General features: G+C 31.9%; 2 protein-coding genes and 2 non-coding genes across 7 annotated transcripts; 1 reads left to right on the forward strand and 3 right to left on the reverse strand.

Annotated features, from left to right (window-relative positions):
• On the forward strand, positions 1–618 carry LOC113870365. The gene has a single exon (XM_027506960.1). The coding sequence runs from the start codon at positions 1–3 to the stop codon at positions 616–618; it is 618 nt and encodes a 205-aa protein (XP_027362761.1).
• Positions 619–4,544: 3,926 nt separating this feature from the next.
• LOC113868631 (WPP domain-interacting tail-anchored protein 2) lies at positions 4,545–10,637 on the reverse strand. Of its 4 annotated transcripts, none has more exons than XM_027504388.1 (5): positions 10,161–10,637; positions 8,313–8,897; positions 7,076–8,208; positions 6,307–6,504; positions 4,545–4,911 (listed from the first exon to the last, which is right to left on the reverse strand). In XM_027504388.1, the coding sequence occupies exons 2-5, from the start codon at positions 8,854–8,856 to the stop codon at positions 4,732–4,734; spliced, it is 2,055 nt and encodes a 684-aa protein (XP_027360189.1). In that variant the 5' UTR covers positions 8,857–8,897; positions 10,161–10,637; the 3' UTR covers positions 4,545–4,731. The 4 variants fall into 4 exon arrangements, with proteins under 4 accessions (XP_027360189.1, XP_027360190.1, XP_027360192.1 ...); XM_027504389.1 differs by having other exon boundaries at positions 7,076–8,151; positions 10,161–10,489; XM_027504391.1 differs by having other exon boundaries at positions 4,800–4,911; positions 6,303–6,504; positions 10,161–10,552.
• A 2,841-nt stretch (positions 10,638–13,478) lies between these two features.
• LOC113870558 lies at positions 13,479–13,556 on the reverse strand. The gene has a single exon (XR_003505580.1). It is a non-coding gene; the product is annotated as a small nucleolar RNA R160 (small nucleolar RNA).
• A 288-nt stretch (positions 13,557–13,844) lies between these two features.
• On the reverse strand, positions 13,845–13,925 carry LOC113870561. Its single transcript, XR_003505582.1, has one exon. It is a non-coding gene; the product is annotated as a small nucleolar RNA R160 (small nucleolar RNA).
• Between the last annotated feature and the right edge of the window lie 3,238 nt (positions 13,926–17,163).

Raw genomic sequence — 17,163 nt, forward strand, 5'->3', positions numbered from 1 at the left:
ATGGAGGATAATACATACACAGTAGGTTCACCGCCAATTTTTGATGGTGAGGAATATGAGTTATGGGCTGCAAGGATGATCTGTCATCTTGAAGCATTGGATCTTTGGGAGGCAGTAGAAGAAGATTATGATGTTCCTATATTGCCTGACAATCCAACTGTGGCTCAAATGAAGTACCACAAGGAGAGAAAGACAAAAAAGGCAAAGGCAAAAAATTGCCTTTTTTCTGCTGTGTCAAAAATCATTTTTACAAGAATTATGAATTTCAAATCTGCCAAAGAGATTTGGGATTATCTCAAGAAACAATATTCTGGTTGTGAAAGAACCAAAGGCATGCAAGTGCTTAACTTAGCTAGAGAATTCGAGATGCAGAGCATGAAGGAGACAGAAACAATTAAAAATTATGTTGATCGACTGATGAATATAGCAAATAAAGTGCAGCTTCTCGGGAAAGACTTTCCTGATGAAAAAATAGTTCAAAAAATTATGGTTACTGTACCAGAAAAATATGAATCAAAGATATCAACATTGGAGGAGTCAAAAGACATGTCAACCATCACCTTGGGAGAATTGGTAAATGCTTTACAGGCCCAGGAGCAAAGAAGAATGATGAGATAAGATGAGACGGTACAAGGTGCTTTTCATGTAAAAGCACAAAATTCAAAAGGTGGCAAAAACAACAACAAATGGAAGAACAAAAAGCTAGAAGGTTTCAACGAACAGCAAGGTGAGAACTTTTCCCCTTGTCCACATTGCAAAAAGACAAATCATCCAAAAGAAAGATGTTGGTGGAGGCCAGATATCAAGTGTAGAAAATGTGGTGATTTGGGACATGTAGAGCGAGTCTGCAAGTCTAAATCAAAAGAGGCAAATGTCACCTTGGAGGAGCAAGAAGATGAGCAACTCTTTGTTGCAACATGTTTCACTACAATCAACTGTTCTAGTGACTCATAGTTAATAGACAGCGGTTGCACAAACCACATGACCCACGACGAAAAGCTGTTTAAAGAGCTTGACAAAACCACCATTTTCAAAGTAAAAATTGGAAATGGTGATTTCATCTCAGTTAAAGGGAAAGGGACCATCGCTATTGAAAGCTTGACAGGTTTGAAGTATATCTCTGATGTTTTATATGTGCCTAACATTGACCAAAATTTGCTTAGTGTTGCACAACTTGTGGAAAAGGGCTTCAAAGTCATATTTGAAAATAACTGGTGCTTGATCAAAGACACAAAAGGCAAAGATGTATTTAGAGTGAAAATGAGATCTAAGAGCTATGCTCTAAATCTGATGGAGGAGGAGCAAATAGCTTTTTCGAGCACAACCACCAATGCTGATCTATGGCACAAAAGACTTGGACATTTTCATCTTGCAGGACTGTTATACATGCAGAAACATGCCTTGGTAAAAGGTGTCTCGATGCTTGAAGACAAGTTGGTAGATTGTGTGGCTTGCTAACTTGGTAAACTAGTCAGAAAACCATTTCCTCAAACCACTTGGAGAGCAACTCAAAGGCTACAACTTGTTCATACAGATGTTGGGGGACCTCAGAGAGTATTGTCTTTAAATGGTAATAAATATTATATTACTTTTATTGATGATTATACTAGATACTGTTGGATTTATTTCTTTAAATCCAAGACTGAGGTTGCCAATATTTTCTGGAAATATAAAGCATTTGTGGAAAATCAAAGTGGTTGCATATTACAAATAATAAGGTCTGACAATGGAAAAGAATATACAAATGACGTTTTTGATAAATTTTGTGAAGAAGCTGGCATTGAGCACCAACTTACAGTACCATACAACCCACAACAAAATGGTGTAAGTGAGAGAAAAAATAGAAGCATCATGGAGATGACAAGGTGCATGTTACATGAGAAAGATTTGCCAAAGAAGCTGTGGGCAGAGGCAGCAAGCACTGCTGTATTTTTGCTGAATAGGCTGCCAAGTAGAGTTTTGAACAAAAGAACTCCATTTGAAGGCTGGTTTGGGTACAAACCGGATTTACAAAATTTGAGAATTTTTGGTTGTGTTTGTTTTTCTTATGTTCCACAGGTTAAAAGGGACAAACTTGACAAAAAGGCTGAACCCGGAGTTTTCATCGGATATAGTAGCACGGCTAAAGCTTACAGAATTTTCCAACCACAAAATGGAAAAATTCTTGTGAGTAAAGATGTAAAGTTCATGGAAGATCAACAGTGGAGTTGGGAGAAGCCAGTAAGAAAGCAACTTCTAGAAACTCCACAACTCCTTGATGATGAAGTTGATGAAATTCCTGTCAGAGGTACAAGATCTTTATCCGAGATTTATCAAAAGTGTAATGTGGCTGTCTTAGAACCTGCTGAATTTGAAGAAGCTGAAAAGGATGAGAAGTGGATTAATGCTATGAAGGAAGAACTTAAGATGATTGAAAAAAATGACACTTGGGAGCTAGTAGATCGACCTCAACACAAACAACCCATAGGAGTCAAATGGGTTTATAGAACTAAACTAAATGCAGATGGTTCTATAAATAAACATAAGGCCAGGTTGGTGGTAAAAGGTTATGCTCAAGTGTTTGGAGTGGATTTTTCAGAAACGTTTGCTCCCGTTGCACGTCTCGATACAATTAGAATGCTGCTTGCTTTGGCTGCACACAAAGGTTGGAAAATTTACCATTTAGATGTAAAATCTGCATTTTTAAATGGTTATTTGCAAGAGGAGATATTTGTGGAGCAGCCAGAGGGATTTCAAGTTAAGGAACAAGAAGATAAGGTTTACAAGCTAAAGAAAGCCTTGTATGGTCTTAAACAAGCTCCAAGGGCTTGGTATGGAAGAATTGATGATTATCTTAAAAAACTTGGATTTATTAAAAGTCCAAATGAAGCTACATTATATGTGAAAATGGTAGGAGGTGATTTAATTATAGTTTCTATTTATGTTGATGACCTCTTTGTGACAGGCACTAATGAAAAACTAATGATGGAGTTCAAAGCTAAAATGCTTCAAATGTTTGAGATGACAGATCTTGGTTTAATGTCCTTTTTTTTGGGAATGGAGGTGAAGCAAGAAAAAGATGGAGTTTTTCTATGTCAAAAAAAATATGCAAAAGAAATACTGAAGAAGCTCTACATGGAGGACTGCAAAAGCATTGATACACCAATGAACCAGAAAGAAAATTTCAGCAAAGATGATGGAGCCGATAAGGTAGATGAATATCATTATAGAAGTATAATTAGTTGCCTAATGTATCTCAGTGCAACTAGACCTGATATCATGTTTGCAGTAAGTGTCCTTTCAAGATTTATGCATTGTGCTAGTGAGGTCCATCTTCAAGCTGCCAAACGGATTGTGAGATATGTCAAGGGAACTATAAATTATGGCATCAAGTTCACTCACTCTCAAAATTTTCAGTTTCAAGGATATTCTGATAGTGATTGAGCTGGTTCAAATGATGACATGAAAAGTACAACAGGTTACTGTTTCAGCTTTGGTTCGGGTATGTTTTCATGGAGTTCCAAAAAAACAAGATATAGTGGCTCAAAGCACAGCTGAGGCAGAATATGTGGCAGCCACTGCAGCTGTGAATCAAGCTATTTGGCTAAGGCAGATACTTGTTGATCTACATATGGAGCAAAAAGAGGCAACACAGATTTTTGTTGATAATCAAGCAGCTATTTCTATTTCAAATAATCCTGTTTTTCATTGCAAGACTAAGAATTTTAAGATTAAGCTATTTTTCTGAAGAGAAGTACAAAGAGAAGGTGAAGTCAAACTTCTTTATTGCAGAACTGAAGATCAAAGTGCAGATGTTTTAACAAAAGCCCTTCCAAAATCTAGATTTGAAGCTTTGAGAAACAAATTAGGTGTTTGCAGCTATTGAGGCAAGGAGGAGATTTGTTGAAAATATGCCTGCAACAACTGCACACGTGGCTGTTTTATCCAATTTTTAAATTTTGATTTTCTGTTATTTAAGATATAGTCATTAAGAGTTTTTGTTTCTATTTATCAGATTGAATTATTGTTAGTCGTGCCTAAAAATAAAGGATATTTTATTTTGTATGTTTGACTCTAGCTCTATTTAAAACGAGCAAGTGAATAATATCGTAGTATTCTCCGCAAAACATTTTTATCCTTCTACTCTTATTTTATGTTAACAACAACAAAGACAACATGTGAAAACAATTGATCAACAAAATTACTTGCCCAGACCATTTCAACTATTGCAATTTAACTTGATAGCTTCCTAGTGGTGGTGTTGACACATTTAGATGCATTTGATGCCAATTAGAAGGCACAACTACACTCATACATGTCCTGCCCCAGTTTTGCTTCACCAGTCGTTTTATGAATCCGAATAGAGCAAGGAAAAACGATATTTGTGTAGCACCATGCTGGTATATTCTGATTGATTAATGCACATCAGATTAAGAATTTTGGTGCTAGTGTACTGCTTTTTTAAAAAAAAAAATACGATGATCAAGTTTTAAAGCAACTTGTTCTTTGTCGTGGGTGTAATTGTGCCACTAACATAACTCTATCCTACACATTTATCAAAGGTAGGGTGAAAATGTACCTTTTGTTAACTGAATATCTAACAAAATTAGTAACATAAGCTTACATCCATCCACTCCAAGATCACATAAATACATGATGAATTGAATATTCACAACACAGAAGCTAAGAGACTTGAGGGAAGCGGAAGCACAACTGCACAAACAACAAATCTTCTAAATGCTAGGTCATAACTTAGCTATGAATTTCAGAAAGGAAAACGTTTCCTTGGTCAAACAAGCAGAAGGCCAACACAGAAACCAGTGGAACACAAACTGCTGCCAAAATAAATGTCAAGTTTCTCCAATTTGCAGGCTTATCTACTGAATTGGATGATGTTGCTCGTGTTTCGAAGCTTGCACAATCTTCATCCACCTAATAATAGAAACCAAGAAATGAGGAAGCTTTTAGGATCCCAGGAAAAACATTTGGACCTCTAAGTTAGCTTCTCATTCTATCAATGCAAGGTCTAATATTTCTATAAGGTGTGACATAAATTATAATTCTTTAACTCGTAATCTCTACAAAAAAAATAAATAAAAATCATCCAAGGCTTATGTTGTGTATTTGGCTCCACTATGAATGAACACAGCACAAACAGAATAAGAATAATTAGCACTTCCAATATTTTTTACAAAATAACCTTTCTTGTGCTTATGTTTTGATTATAGCATGGAAGGCAGAAAATGGTTTGTGAGGGAGTACTGAAAACAAGCACCAGTAGGGTAGCATGGTCACCAGGGTTTGTACACTCATGTCATGCCACTAATGTAATCAGGCAGAGAGGCATTAACATTATTGAGACAAAATAAGGATGAATGATGAGAAATAGATGAAGTCCATTTTTAATGCAAACAGTATACAATTTTAATAATAGTAAAGCAAGTTGTTAAATAGATGAAATATTAAATGGGAGGCAAAATCTACAGAGACAGACGGGAATATCAGAGCCTTATTTGCTTCATTGAGTTTTTATCTTTCTAAGTTCTTAAGAAATTCACTGAAAACCACAAAATCCTAAAGGCAGTTTATATGAATTCATCAATTCTGTGTATAGTTAACCAAGTGTTAGCTAACCATTTAGCTTACAGTTTGCTTTGAAGGGATCAGACGAGGATCATTTTATTTCTAGATTCCCATCAAAGATACAAAAGAATATTCATCATTGGGTACCAAGAGATTCTAATATATGCATGCAACTTGCCAATGGATTAATGGACTAGCAGAGGACTGCTAAGGGCTTGAAGTACACATAATCACCGCCTGAGTGCAGATGTAAATAATCATGTCTTCCATATTTGTGCCTTCCAAAATGCATTATGCTAGCTAGGGGTTAGAATGGAATGCGTAAGTATACATTTGCCTGTTTTATGCGCACCCCGCAAAGATAATATGCTAATCTTCTGTTAATTTTGAAAATTATGAAGGAACCATGCTATGCCAAAACTTGGGTATGGCCTTTGGTTACCACAATAAAGTAAAACATATTCTAAAGAATAGAACATTAAGAGGGATAGTCAATGGAGGTTTGATTTTTTACTTTATTTCCATTTTTATTCTCTAAATATTACTAAAATGTAAGTGTGGATTGAAATGATTAGCAAGTATGGAAATGCTTGTAAAGAGCCTAACTATGCAGTAAATAAAAATTAGGCCCATGTGCAAAGTCTTGCAAGAGCCATTAAATTTCCCAGCTTTTGCCAGTAAACATCGTATATGCAATATCAAGGGTCACTAGCAAAAACAATTAAGCTGACAAAAGGTACCTGCCTGAAATGTTTTAGAAAAGTGATCTGTTCCTTCTTCATCACATGACTTTGTGCAGCTATCATTGCTCGAGTCAATATTGGAAGCTTGATCTTCATTTCTGTTATTTAGTCCATTGCTGCATGCATCTAGAGAGGCACCAGTTTTAGTATCCTTTATCTTTTCTACCAAAATTTTATTTTCCTGTTTTAAAGCACTTAACTGCAGGAAGAACACAGTGATACAAATGTTATCATCCAGTTAGTATCATAGGTCAGCCTCAACTGAATAATAATATATCTATATCCTTTTTAAGAAAATAAAAACAAACCATGAAAACAATTATACCTTAAAAACTATCCCACTCACAAGGAAGTTTACTAATTTGTTTTCTAAGTTAATTATGCAAAACATAGTGACTAGGACCAATATTGCTACTGTAAAGTCCACTATCGATGCTCATACTATAAGTATCCATGAACCATCAAGGATCTGGATTTAGATAACCCTTATATATATAATTTCTTTAATATATTTAGGAAAAACATATGAAAATTGGAGAGAAAACACTATTTGGTCCTCGAAATATACAATTTTCTCGAGTCCTTCAAACAGTGATAAATTAAAACATCGAACATTTCATTCAATAAAATTAAAACTCTAGGGTACCCAATTAAGTAAACACAAATCTTTATGGGACCCAAATAGTAGTTTTCTCTTTGGAAAGAAAAAACAAAATTGCAACTAAAGCTCAAAATCAGTTGAAACCTTAGAAGATTATAAAAGTCATTACCTGTTTATTGATGCGCTCCCTTTCAGTGGCTAGTTGTGTTACCATCTCCATGATAAACTTGGTTCTGGTATTAATTTCTTTTGCACTTGATAAATTTGTATTACTGGCTTGATCCACTGATGTTTTCAGGCTAATCATCCTGGACCGCAGAAGATCCAATTCTTTATTAAGTTCTAAGTTAGTCTGAGATAGCTCAATGCATTGCTCCTCTGCACCTTCTTTATTACTTTCAGCTTTTGAAACCTTTGATTTTAGCTCTTCAATTAATATTTCCATATCCCATATAGCTGTGTATAACATGTTCTGTTGTTCTTGACTTGCTTCAGAAGATGCCTTTGCATTCTGTAGTTGGATATCTAATTCCCTTAGTTGCTTCTCAAGTGAACCAACCTTTTTCTCTGCAGTATTAGCACTGCCCTTAAGAAAATCCAGCTCTTCAGTAAGTTCCAAGTTGGTTTCAGTTAACTGTGTAACCTTCGCTTCTGCACTCTCAGCCCGATTTTCTGTTATATCAATGCTTTCTTTAAGAGACTCAACAAAATTTTCCATTTCAATAAGTTGTTCATGACATGCTTCATTCTCTGCAATCACAGCATTTATCCGGAGCTCAAAATCTTTTCGTTCTTCTTCAAGATACTTCACCTTTTCCCTCAAAGCTAACACCTCAGATTTTTCCTTAATATTCTCAACATTACCTCTCTCAAGCTTCTCTATGGTTGCATCTTTAGTCTTGAGTTGCTTTATCAAATTTTGAACTTTTGATTTCAGCTCATTTTCTCGTTGCAGATAAACATTGAGGTTGAACTCAGTTACTTGAAGGCATCCCATTATACCTTTAGAAATCCCCATTAACGTCACCGCAGCATTGTCTGCCTCTAGAAATCTTCCCCAAACTACTTCTGCTGCTTCTTCCATATAATATGCCACTTGTTCTGTGTAGCGAAGTTTCAACTTTAGCTCTTCATTTTTTCTTGACTCTGCTAACTTCTTCTCAAGATCTAACTCCCTTGCAAGGGATTTCTCAAGCATTCGCACGATATATCTCCGTTGCTGAACCATCTGATCATTGGATTTTGCTTTCACATTTATCAGCTGACCATTTCCTGATAAATTCAAAGCCTTCCCCATTTCACCTGTTTACATGGATGACTAAAAGGTAAACAGTCACTCAAAACTTGGATAAGAACTGCATCCTCAGTATAACAAAGAAGTATTTTGAGTAAAAATTTCAACTTACAATTCTCATGTCGAAAAGCCTCAAGGGTTTTTTGTAGCTGGGATGATTGCATTTTCAACTCCAACAACTGCTGTTGAAATTGCTTCACAGAGTCTTCTGAGTCATGCAATTTTTTGTCCATCATAAAGAAAACCTCAGTCAAATGTCTGCATGGAAATATTTTATGACGAGCATCAACAATTTCTTCTCCGAGAGTGTCCATGAAATTGTCCAGCTCTCTTACCTCAGAATCTAAAATGCCAGACAATAGATCAAATGTCATTGCCTTCTCAAACAAGTTTGCCAAGACGCAGTTATTCCTTGAATCCATTGCTTCAAGATCATTTTCCTGGGCCAATAGATAAATATATAGCAAATGCAAGTTTACCAACTTCTCAGAAAAATAGCCTAAGCGATAGTCTATTTCAGTTAAAGCTTGCAGGGATATCTCTAGTTCTTGCACATCATTTTCTTTAGTTGAGAAGCCCTGGAGTGGATGGAGTTTTCCAAAAGCTGCACCTTCATCATATAAGTCACCTTGAACTTTATTCAGAAATTCATCCATTGGTAGTCTGTATCTTTTGGTTCAGCAACTAGTAGACAGTCCTGAAAGTAAGGTAGAAATGTGGATGAATTGAAACAGGCTTAGTTTATGAATTAATAAATCCTATATAATATACAATTCAACTGTTAAACAAGCAAATTCCTATCATCAATTTACACTCTAAAGGAAAGCAACAATGATTATTAATTGGTAATTATCACAGCTATAGTTTCTATATATTAAAAGCTCAGACAGCTCCTCTAGAATGATTGAATCATTTATACAAGGACAAGGAGGAGGGAATTGATATAGGAAAAGTACGGAATTCGTATGCTCTATTTTCTTGGTATTACCCACTGAAAACATAAAAGGACAGCATAATTATGCTTATGTTTTTTCCCATCAATTACAGTGGAAAGACAAACTTACCTTTGGATACGAGATCAGTAAGGAATTGGAGAAATACATGTAAATGGAAGCACAAAATGGTAGGTCTTGGACGATGTTTTTTTATATAGTACATGTTATTTTTTGAGGATCAGTTAGCCTTTTGTTTCTTTACAAGTTACTTTCATTTATCCCTTTGTTTCATATGAATTTCAAAATTTCACTCAACTCTCTAACTCACTTTTCCTAATCATTACCGTAAGAAGCAAAAAAATGAAACATCTCGCATTTGGATGCCTAATTCCTTTTCCTACAGCTCACTATTAGCATCTTCCTCCACTATTTTATTTCATCAGCATCTAATCACCAACAAAAACACAGGAATCACAACTTCCATGTTTCTCTTACACAAACATAGATAGAGAACATTCGTGATCTTTCCCCTTCACACTGTTTAAACATGCATAACTTATCACTAAAAAACCTAAATTCTGTAGCAGTTCATTTCAAAATGCATTTTTTTTTCCTTTCAACAGAATTGTAATTCCACAATGAAGCAACATCAATTCCAATATAGACAACAAAAAGCATAGGAGATCCTGAATTTTCTAACAAATGCAACACACAACAATACACCACCTATCCTTGGAAATCCTTCACAAATTACCACAAAAAACCATCAATTAGTAAACCAACACAGATGTCACCGCAATTTTACTGCGCATTGAGTTCCCACCGAATCGGAATTTCAAGTTTCCAATACCAACCCCCACCCAAGTGACAATCCTCAACAAAGCTCCAAACTTTACCATTCCAAAACATGAAATGCTATAAATAAACAGCAAACATGACCTCTCCCATTTCCCCCAAGGAAGCACAGACAAAGTTCCAAAAGTTAAATCAAATTCTCAAATGGGAACTCAGAAATTGGGTCTTACCTGTCTCTAAACACTTCTGGGTCTTCTTATCTCCTCAATCTGAAAATGATCTTGAAGAAACTTGACTTAAAAAAAAAACCCCTACATGAAAATTCTGCTGCATAGTCTATCTGAGCCTTCCAACTACCAATCATTTCCAAATTACCGTTATTTAAATAAACGGGTCACCTTTTCCCATTATTCAAAGTAAATAAATATATAAATAAACAAACAAAAAGGGTATCTTTTTGTTCTTTTTTTGGTGTCACTCCGTGTCTCCAATCTGTGCGGATCGATGAGGTGGAAGAGGAAGAACCAAAGTGCAAACAGCAAAGTGGTCAAAGTAGTGCGTGAGAGCGTTGTTGTTGTGATCCGTGGAAGAAAAATCAAAGAAAAAATAAGACTTGGATTGTGGTGCACGTTAGCAGTAAAGGTTGATCTTGCACTGTTACAATTGACTTTGAATAATTGAGTTAGAGTTTGAGACTGAGTTGAGGCACAACACAATCCAATACTGTACGCACAAATAAGTAGATAAGACACAGATCTATTAGTATTAAGTACAACGTATGGCTTAGACTCTTGCAAAGCTGAAATGTCATTGTCTTTGTGGGTCCCCCTCGTTCTATTCCGACAACTTGTTTTTGTGAGAACAATAGCATCATCGTCGTTGTTATAGTTAAATGTTAAATTGATGTTTCAAATTCAAATTGTGATTTTGGTAAACCAATGAAAGATTATTATTATTATTATTATTATTATTGAATATAAAGTGTAATTATTTGGTTAATAAAAGGTTGGGACAAAAATACTATATTCTTTAGCTAATCATCATTTATGGTCTTATTATGCGCTCCACCTCTTTTTGAATTGTTTGATTCTGATTTATTAGTGATTTCCATTTTTCTCTAATAACTTAACATATTTTTCTCCGCGTCATTAACTATTTTTTGGATCTTTCCTATGGCAGAATATTCTTTCCAGTAAAGTTCTTTTGACGTTTATTGTTTTGTGATGGAAAACTTTTATTATAAGGATAATTTAACAAGAAAATAAATAGCATATTATATGATACATCTGTCTAAAGCGTGCACATATTTTGAAACTTAAGTATGATTTTTTTTAAAATCGAAAGTAATATGAATAATGTTGACAATGTTTTATCATTCTTGGCACCAAATTGAAGTGATAATGAGGATTGATATTTGATATGATGCAAGAGATTTTATAATTACCATCACATGTCTTTAGCTCATTAACATCAATATCTCACTACTATAATACAGAGTTAAGAAGTACGTTGGAAAATATGATTAACTAATAATAATCGAAATATGATTAGGTTGTAAAATTGAATTTGTTTATTGACCCGGGATACACAGGAATAATAATAATAATAATAATTAGTCATCATGCATCCTAATAAATAAATTAATTAACACATGTAATACATGTTAAATAATATTATTTAGTATAAAAATTAAGTTTCACTACACTTCAAATGAAGTAAATTTACAAATAAATATAACTTGATAATATTAATCCTCTATGTGTGTTTGTGTACACGAGATAAATATCTTTTGTTTTGAGATAAATACCTTTACAATAGTATAAATGTTCAATTAAATAACTTTGATGACAATATGTTTTTAATATAAATTTTTCACATACTCATGATGTAATCATGCATTGAAATTTTTGTAATTACGTTCTGCGTATAAATTTGTCATTTTTTCGTGAGTTTTATTCTCTCTTTTTTTTGTTGTTAGTATACAATTTTTACCATAAAATTGAAAAAAAAATATAAAAATATTTAGTTAATATATAACAAAAATATGAATCCTTTAGTGTTAAATTAAGAAAAAATAGATTTTGACTTCAAATTTATGAATTTAATTTAAATACTGACAGTGATATTTTTTTTTATGTCATCAAGTCATGAATTAGAAATATTAATCTTGTATTAATTAACATAAAAATTATACTCACGATGTATTTAATTAGTTGTCAAAATAAAAATCTTCAAAACACCAAAATCAAATTCATATACTATTCTCTCAACTTAATATACTGGGACCATGTGAATTCAAAAGTGAAATTTAAGTGTACCTCCAGAAATCATTATTAGTTACTTATTACCTCTCAAAAGAATAATCAACTTTAAGCTAAAAACCCTTCAAAGATCTTAACAGCTTGTCTTTTTGAATACGTTCTTTTTAGAAAAAAGAAACACGTAGAAAATGTTTTTCTCTAGAGAAGGTGGGAGAGGATGTTAACAGTTTTAACAGACCAAAAATGGAAAGAAAAATACAAAACCTGCACAAATCTGTTTGGAGTGATTTTAAGAGGGATCAACAGATATTGCGCAATTAAGGCACTAATAGTAACTTCTTCATTCATAGTTTGTGACTTGGACTTCACATCATTTGTGAAATCGCTACTAACAAAAAGTCTGTTTACAGGGCGAAACATATTTGATTAGTACAAAAGCATCCAACACCAATAGACACGGTCAGGGATAACTATAAACATATTAAAATAGAAATGGATAAATATCCTTACAAGAAAAATCTTGCTCTAATAAGTTTCAAGCACAATCAATTTTTACATGATTACTTCCGATTCACTCGCAAGTATCTAATAAATAATAAACAAATATATTCAGTAAAAATTTACAACTTTTTGTAAAACAAAATAATACGCATTCTTAATAATAGAAGTGTTCATTTGTCAATCCAATCCAATATAGACCGCAAAAATTAAACCTAAAAACTGAGAATCAAAAATATAAATTTGTTGAAATCAATTGAATTTTGAATTATATTTTGCACTCATACATGTCCAGCCCCAGTTTTGCTTAACCAGTCATTTTATGAAGACGAATAAAGCACAGAAAAACCAGGGAAGAAAGATATTTCTGTTGCACCATGCTCGTATAATCTGATTGATTAACGCACATCAGATTAAGAATTTTGGTGCCTGTGTTCAGTTTGTTTTCCCAAAAAAAAAAAAAAGATGATCGAGTTTTAAAGAATGTTCTTTATTGTGGGTGCAAGTGTGCCTCCAACATTTACTACACATTCATCAAAGGTAGGGTGAAAATGTATCTTCTTTTAACTGAATATCGAACAAAAATAGTCATTGAAGTAATAAAAAATAAAACCACATTCCCCATGTTTAAAGGCTTTATTCCAAATGAAGAGAAAGGGGAAGGAAATAGAGGGATTGGTGACAAATCACTGATTACTCCCTTAAAATTCGATTCCCTTCCTAAAACATCATGAAAAATAATTCCTCAGTTACATAAGAAAACACTGTTGGTAATAGCAACACCAGCAAAGCAATCAGAGAACTTTGAAGACCATGGGAACAAAGAATCCACATCACATTCAGACATTAAAACCTCATCACTTTGCTCTGCCTTCTACAACACCCATTTCGCTTTCCCTTCTTTTTCTCCTCATATATTTCTCACAGAAACACTTGCTGAAAACCAAACCATAATATGCAGCATCAAAAGTAAAATTCATTAAAAAAACATCTTTGAACTAAGAAATTGCAGTAAACAATGCAAAGTGCTATCCACGTAATACAAAAAAAACACTTGAAATCCGCATCACCCTAACACCAAATAATAATAAAATTAAGACAAAGTGAAGGACTTGCTAAACCAACCCCCCACAAAATTACAACAATGCAGAGCAAAGCAATCAGAGAACTTTGAAGACCTTATGAGACAAAAGATATCCACATCAGTTTCAGACATGCTGACCTCATCATTTTGCTTTGCTTACTGATCAGTATCAATCAATTATAACAGAACCAATTATTTGGCAACAAAAATTGCAAATTGGGGAAGGAAAAACCCTAGCCCAAAAACATAAATTTGAATTGCCATGACTGAATCTTGCACCCCTACAACCTTATCTCGTAATTTCCTTACAACTAAACTTGAAGATGCAAGGGGCTACATGGTGCGTCATGTTAACAAACAAGAGAAAAAACAATAAATTTTAAATAAAATAAAAACAACAATCTTAAGAAAGGTAACTTGTAGTAGTCATAATGCTTTATCCAATCAAACTACATTAAAATGTTGCCTCCTACGCGATTACCAACACGCGCAGCGACGGCAACGTACGCGACTAGTGTTTGGTGTAGCGACACTGACACTTGAGACGGAGAGTGGAAGAGATCGATTGAGAGAGAAGTGTAGCTGGGAGAAGGTGGGTGGCAGCTGTGGGCGTCAGAGTGAAAAAAGGAATTAGGGTTTGAAAACATAATGAAGCGTTTAAATTATATAAGTGTTGTCAATTGTAGCACTTGTATTTAAAAAAAAATAAAATCCATTTTTATCACGTTAATAAACAGAAAATGGTGTAAGGTTAATCCTTTCAGTTTGGATCAATTTTGAGTTAAAAATTAATTTCAAGTAGTTATAAAATAAATTTCAAATTTGGTTTAAATTAACTTTTAAAAATATAAAATATCAATATAATTAAGTTATTTTTTCCCAGTTTAGAATGAATTGATTATTTTTTTATTTTTAGGTGAAAATTTTAAATTTTCTAATTAACAAATAAATATATTTTAATTAATTAAAATATAAATTAAGTAATAAATTAATAAAAAAATTTTGGTGACTACATTTTTATTTAAGAGACAATATTTATTAAATAAATTAAAAATGTAATAAATAAAAAATATTAAAACTCATTATAAAACATAAATTAGTTTAAACTATAAATCGCAAATCAAAATAAACTTATTTTTAAAAATATAAATATATTCAATAAAATATATTCAAATCCAATATTTGTATAATAATAAAATATAATTTTAATCTAATTACAGCTTTATTTTATTTAATTTTGTTAAACCGCATAAAAAATATAAATTTGTTGTTTGTTTAGTTTTCAGTTTTTAACTATTTTTAATTAGTTTAACAATTTTGATCAAAATTTAAATACCCGTAATAAGTACAAGTTATTATAACATTTTCTCAATTGAAGATATTTTAAATATTTTTAAAGTATATATAAAAAATGTTATTTATTATAATATTTTGCATAAGAGACACTTTTTTATGACGTAATATTCTTTTTTTTGGTATACCAAAATAAAATTCTAAACAACTCAATTATTTCTTACAAGAGTAAGAAATTTTCTTAAATTATCTCAATGAAAGAAATTAGAAAAAAAGAGAGAAAAAATTATGAAAAAGAAATATATTTAATGTATTAATTTAAATATATTAATAATAGAAAGAGATTATTTCTTGTCTTGGTGCAAACTGGATGATTCAATTAAATAAAATTTTATATTTTTATTTAAATGAAAATATAAAATCAATTATACTAAAGATTCAGTTATGGGAGAAAATTCGAGTCTATCAACAATGTAATAGTTTTTTTTTTTCGTCATCTCAATATAAATGGTAATATTAGTATGAATTATTAATTTGTATAATCATTAATATAAAAATAACATTAATATATAATACCATGTTGAAAAATATAGTAAGACTAACAGGAAAAAAAAATGAGAGACTAGTTGAAATAAAATTTGTATTATTGATATAATGGTTATGTTCAGGAATGTATTTATAATAACTTATATATAAGTTGTGAACGAACTAATCTATAACTAACATTCTAGCTAATTTTAAATTTTTAACTAAATTTATCTAATATATTTATCAAGATTTATAGTTTCCATAAATTTAAAACGAGTAATGTGGTGATCTATTAAATGAGAGGACTTTTTTTTACACGATAGTTAAAAGAATAAATTTTGATCATTAATTATTATAATGAATAGTTTGAACATATAAATTATGTATATTTTTTAAAAAGTCAATATTTTAAGTGATTACAAGATTTTTATTTTTTTAATTTTAATTATGTGTATATGATTGTATGTTCTAGATTTGCTTTTCTCATTCTCATTAACAAAATTCTTTTTTTATATATCTAAATTATTAGTATTAATATTTTATTTTTTAGGTAATTTTTTAAACAAAAGTAATTTTAAAGATTTTTTTAATTTTAATTTTAAGTTTTTAACATGAATATATATAATCTTTAGGCACTAAATGTTGAACAATAGCATTTTAAGATGTCTTGTGATACGAGTGTTTTTTATGGTTGAATCTGAACATCTAAGTGATTTTATATATATATATATATATATTAGGCATTTATTTTTTAATTTAATATTAATAAAATTTTGAGTTTTTCATAAGTTTTGTATAATTTATAAGTGTTAGTTGTTAGAATTTTCTTTAATCTATTATGTAATTTTTATTATGCAATGACTATTATGAAATTAATTTTTTTCTTAGAGATTTTAAATTACGTTGCTCTCACAACATAATATATGATTCTCATACAATTAAGGGTTTAGAGAGCACTAACCTGAATCTATTATTTTTTTATGTTACCTCTCTCTTTGATATCGTTGATTCCTTGATATTTTTCCCTACTCTTCCTTCTTCTTTCAGCTCCTCTCGGATTGAGAAAAAGCTCTTTTCTTGGGTTTACCATAAGCTCACTCGGAGACGTGAAAGTGAAAGAATAGAAAATACTGTCACCTCTATTTAGTAACTGCTCTTTTATTTATATAAAGGGAGAGGGAAGGGTTTCCTTATAATTGTATTTACAATTACACCCTTAATGACTCTATATTTCATATTTAACCACCATCACATTAAATCATTAATGAGAGTCATGCTATAAGTTACATAGGCCACTGTAATAAGATTATTAAAATAATCTAACAATCTCTCACTTTGCCATGTGACGACTTGAAGATTTAATGAACTGTAAGTGTGCATATCATTGATAATATCAAGTCATCATCTTTTAATGATTTAAGTTGATTGGATCATGGAGGTCACAAGTCATTTGATGACATGATTCCTTCCAAGTATCACAGAACTAACTTAAATCAAAACAGCTTTAATCAGTCATACTACAGACTGTAACTCTGAATGTGTTTTTAACACTCAACCTGTTATCAAACT

The sequence above is a fragment of the Abrus precatorius genome, unplaced genomic scaffold, assembly GCF_003935025.1.
Source record: "Abrus precatorius isolate BTA unplaced genomic scaffold, Abrus_2018 Scaffold6, whole genome shotgun sequence".
Classification (NCBI taxonomy): Eukaryota; Viridiplantae; Streptophyta; class Magnoliopsida; order Fabales; family Fabaceae; genus Abrus; species Abrus precatorius.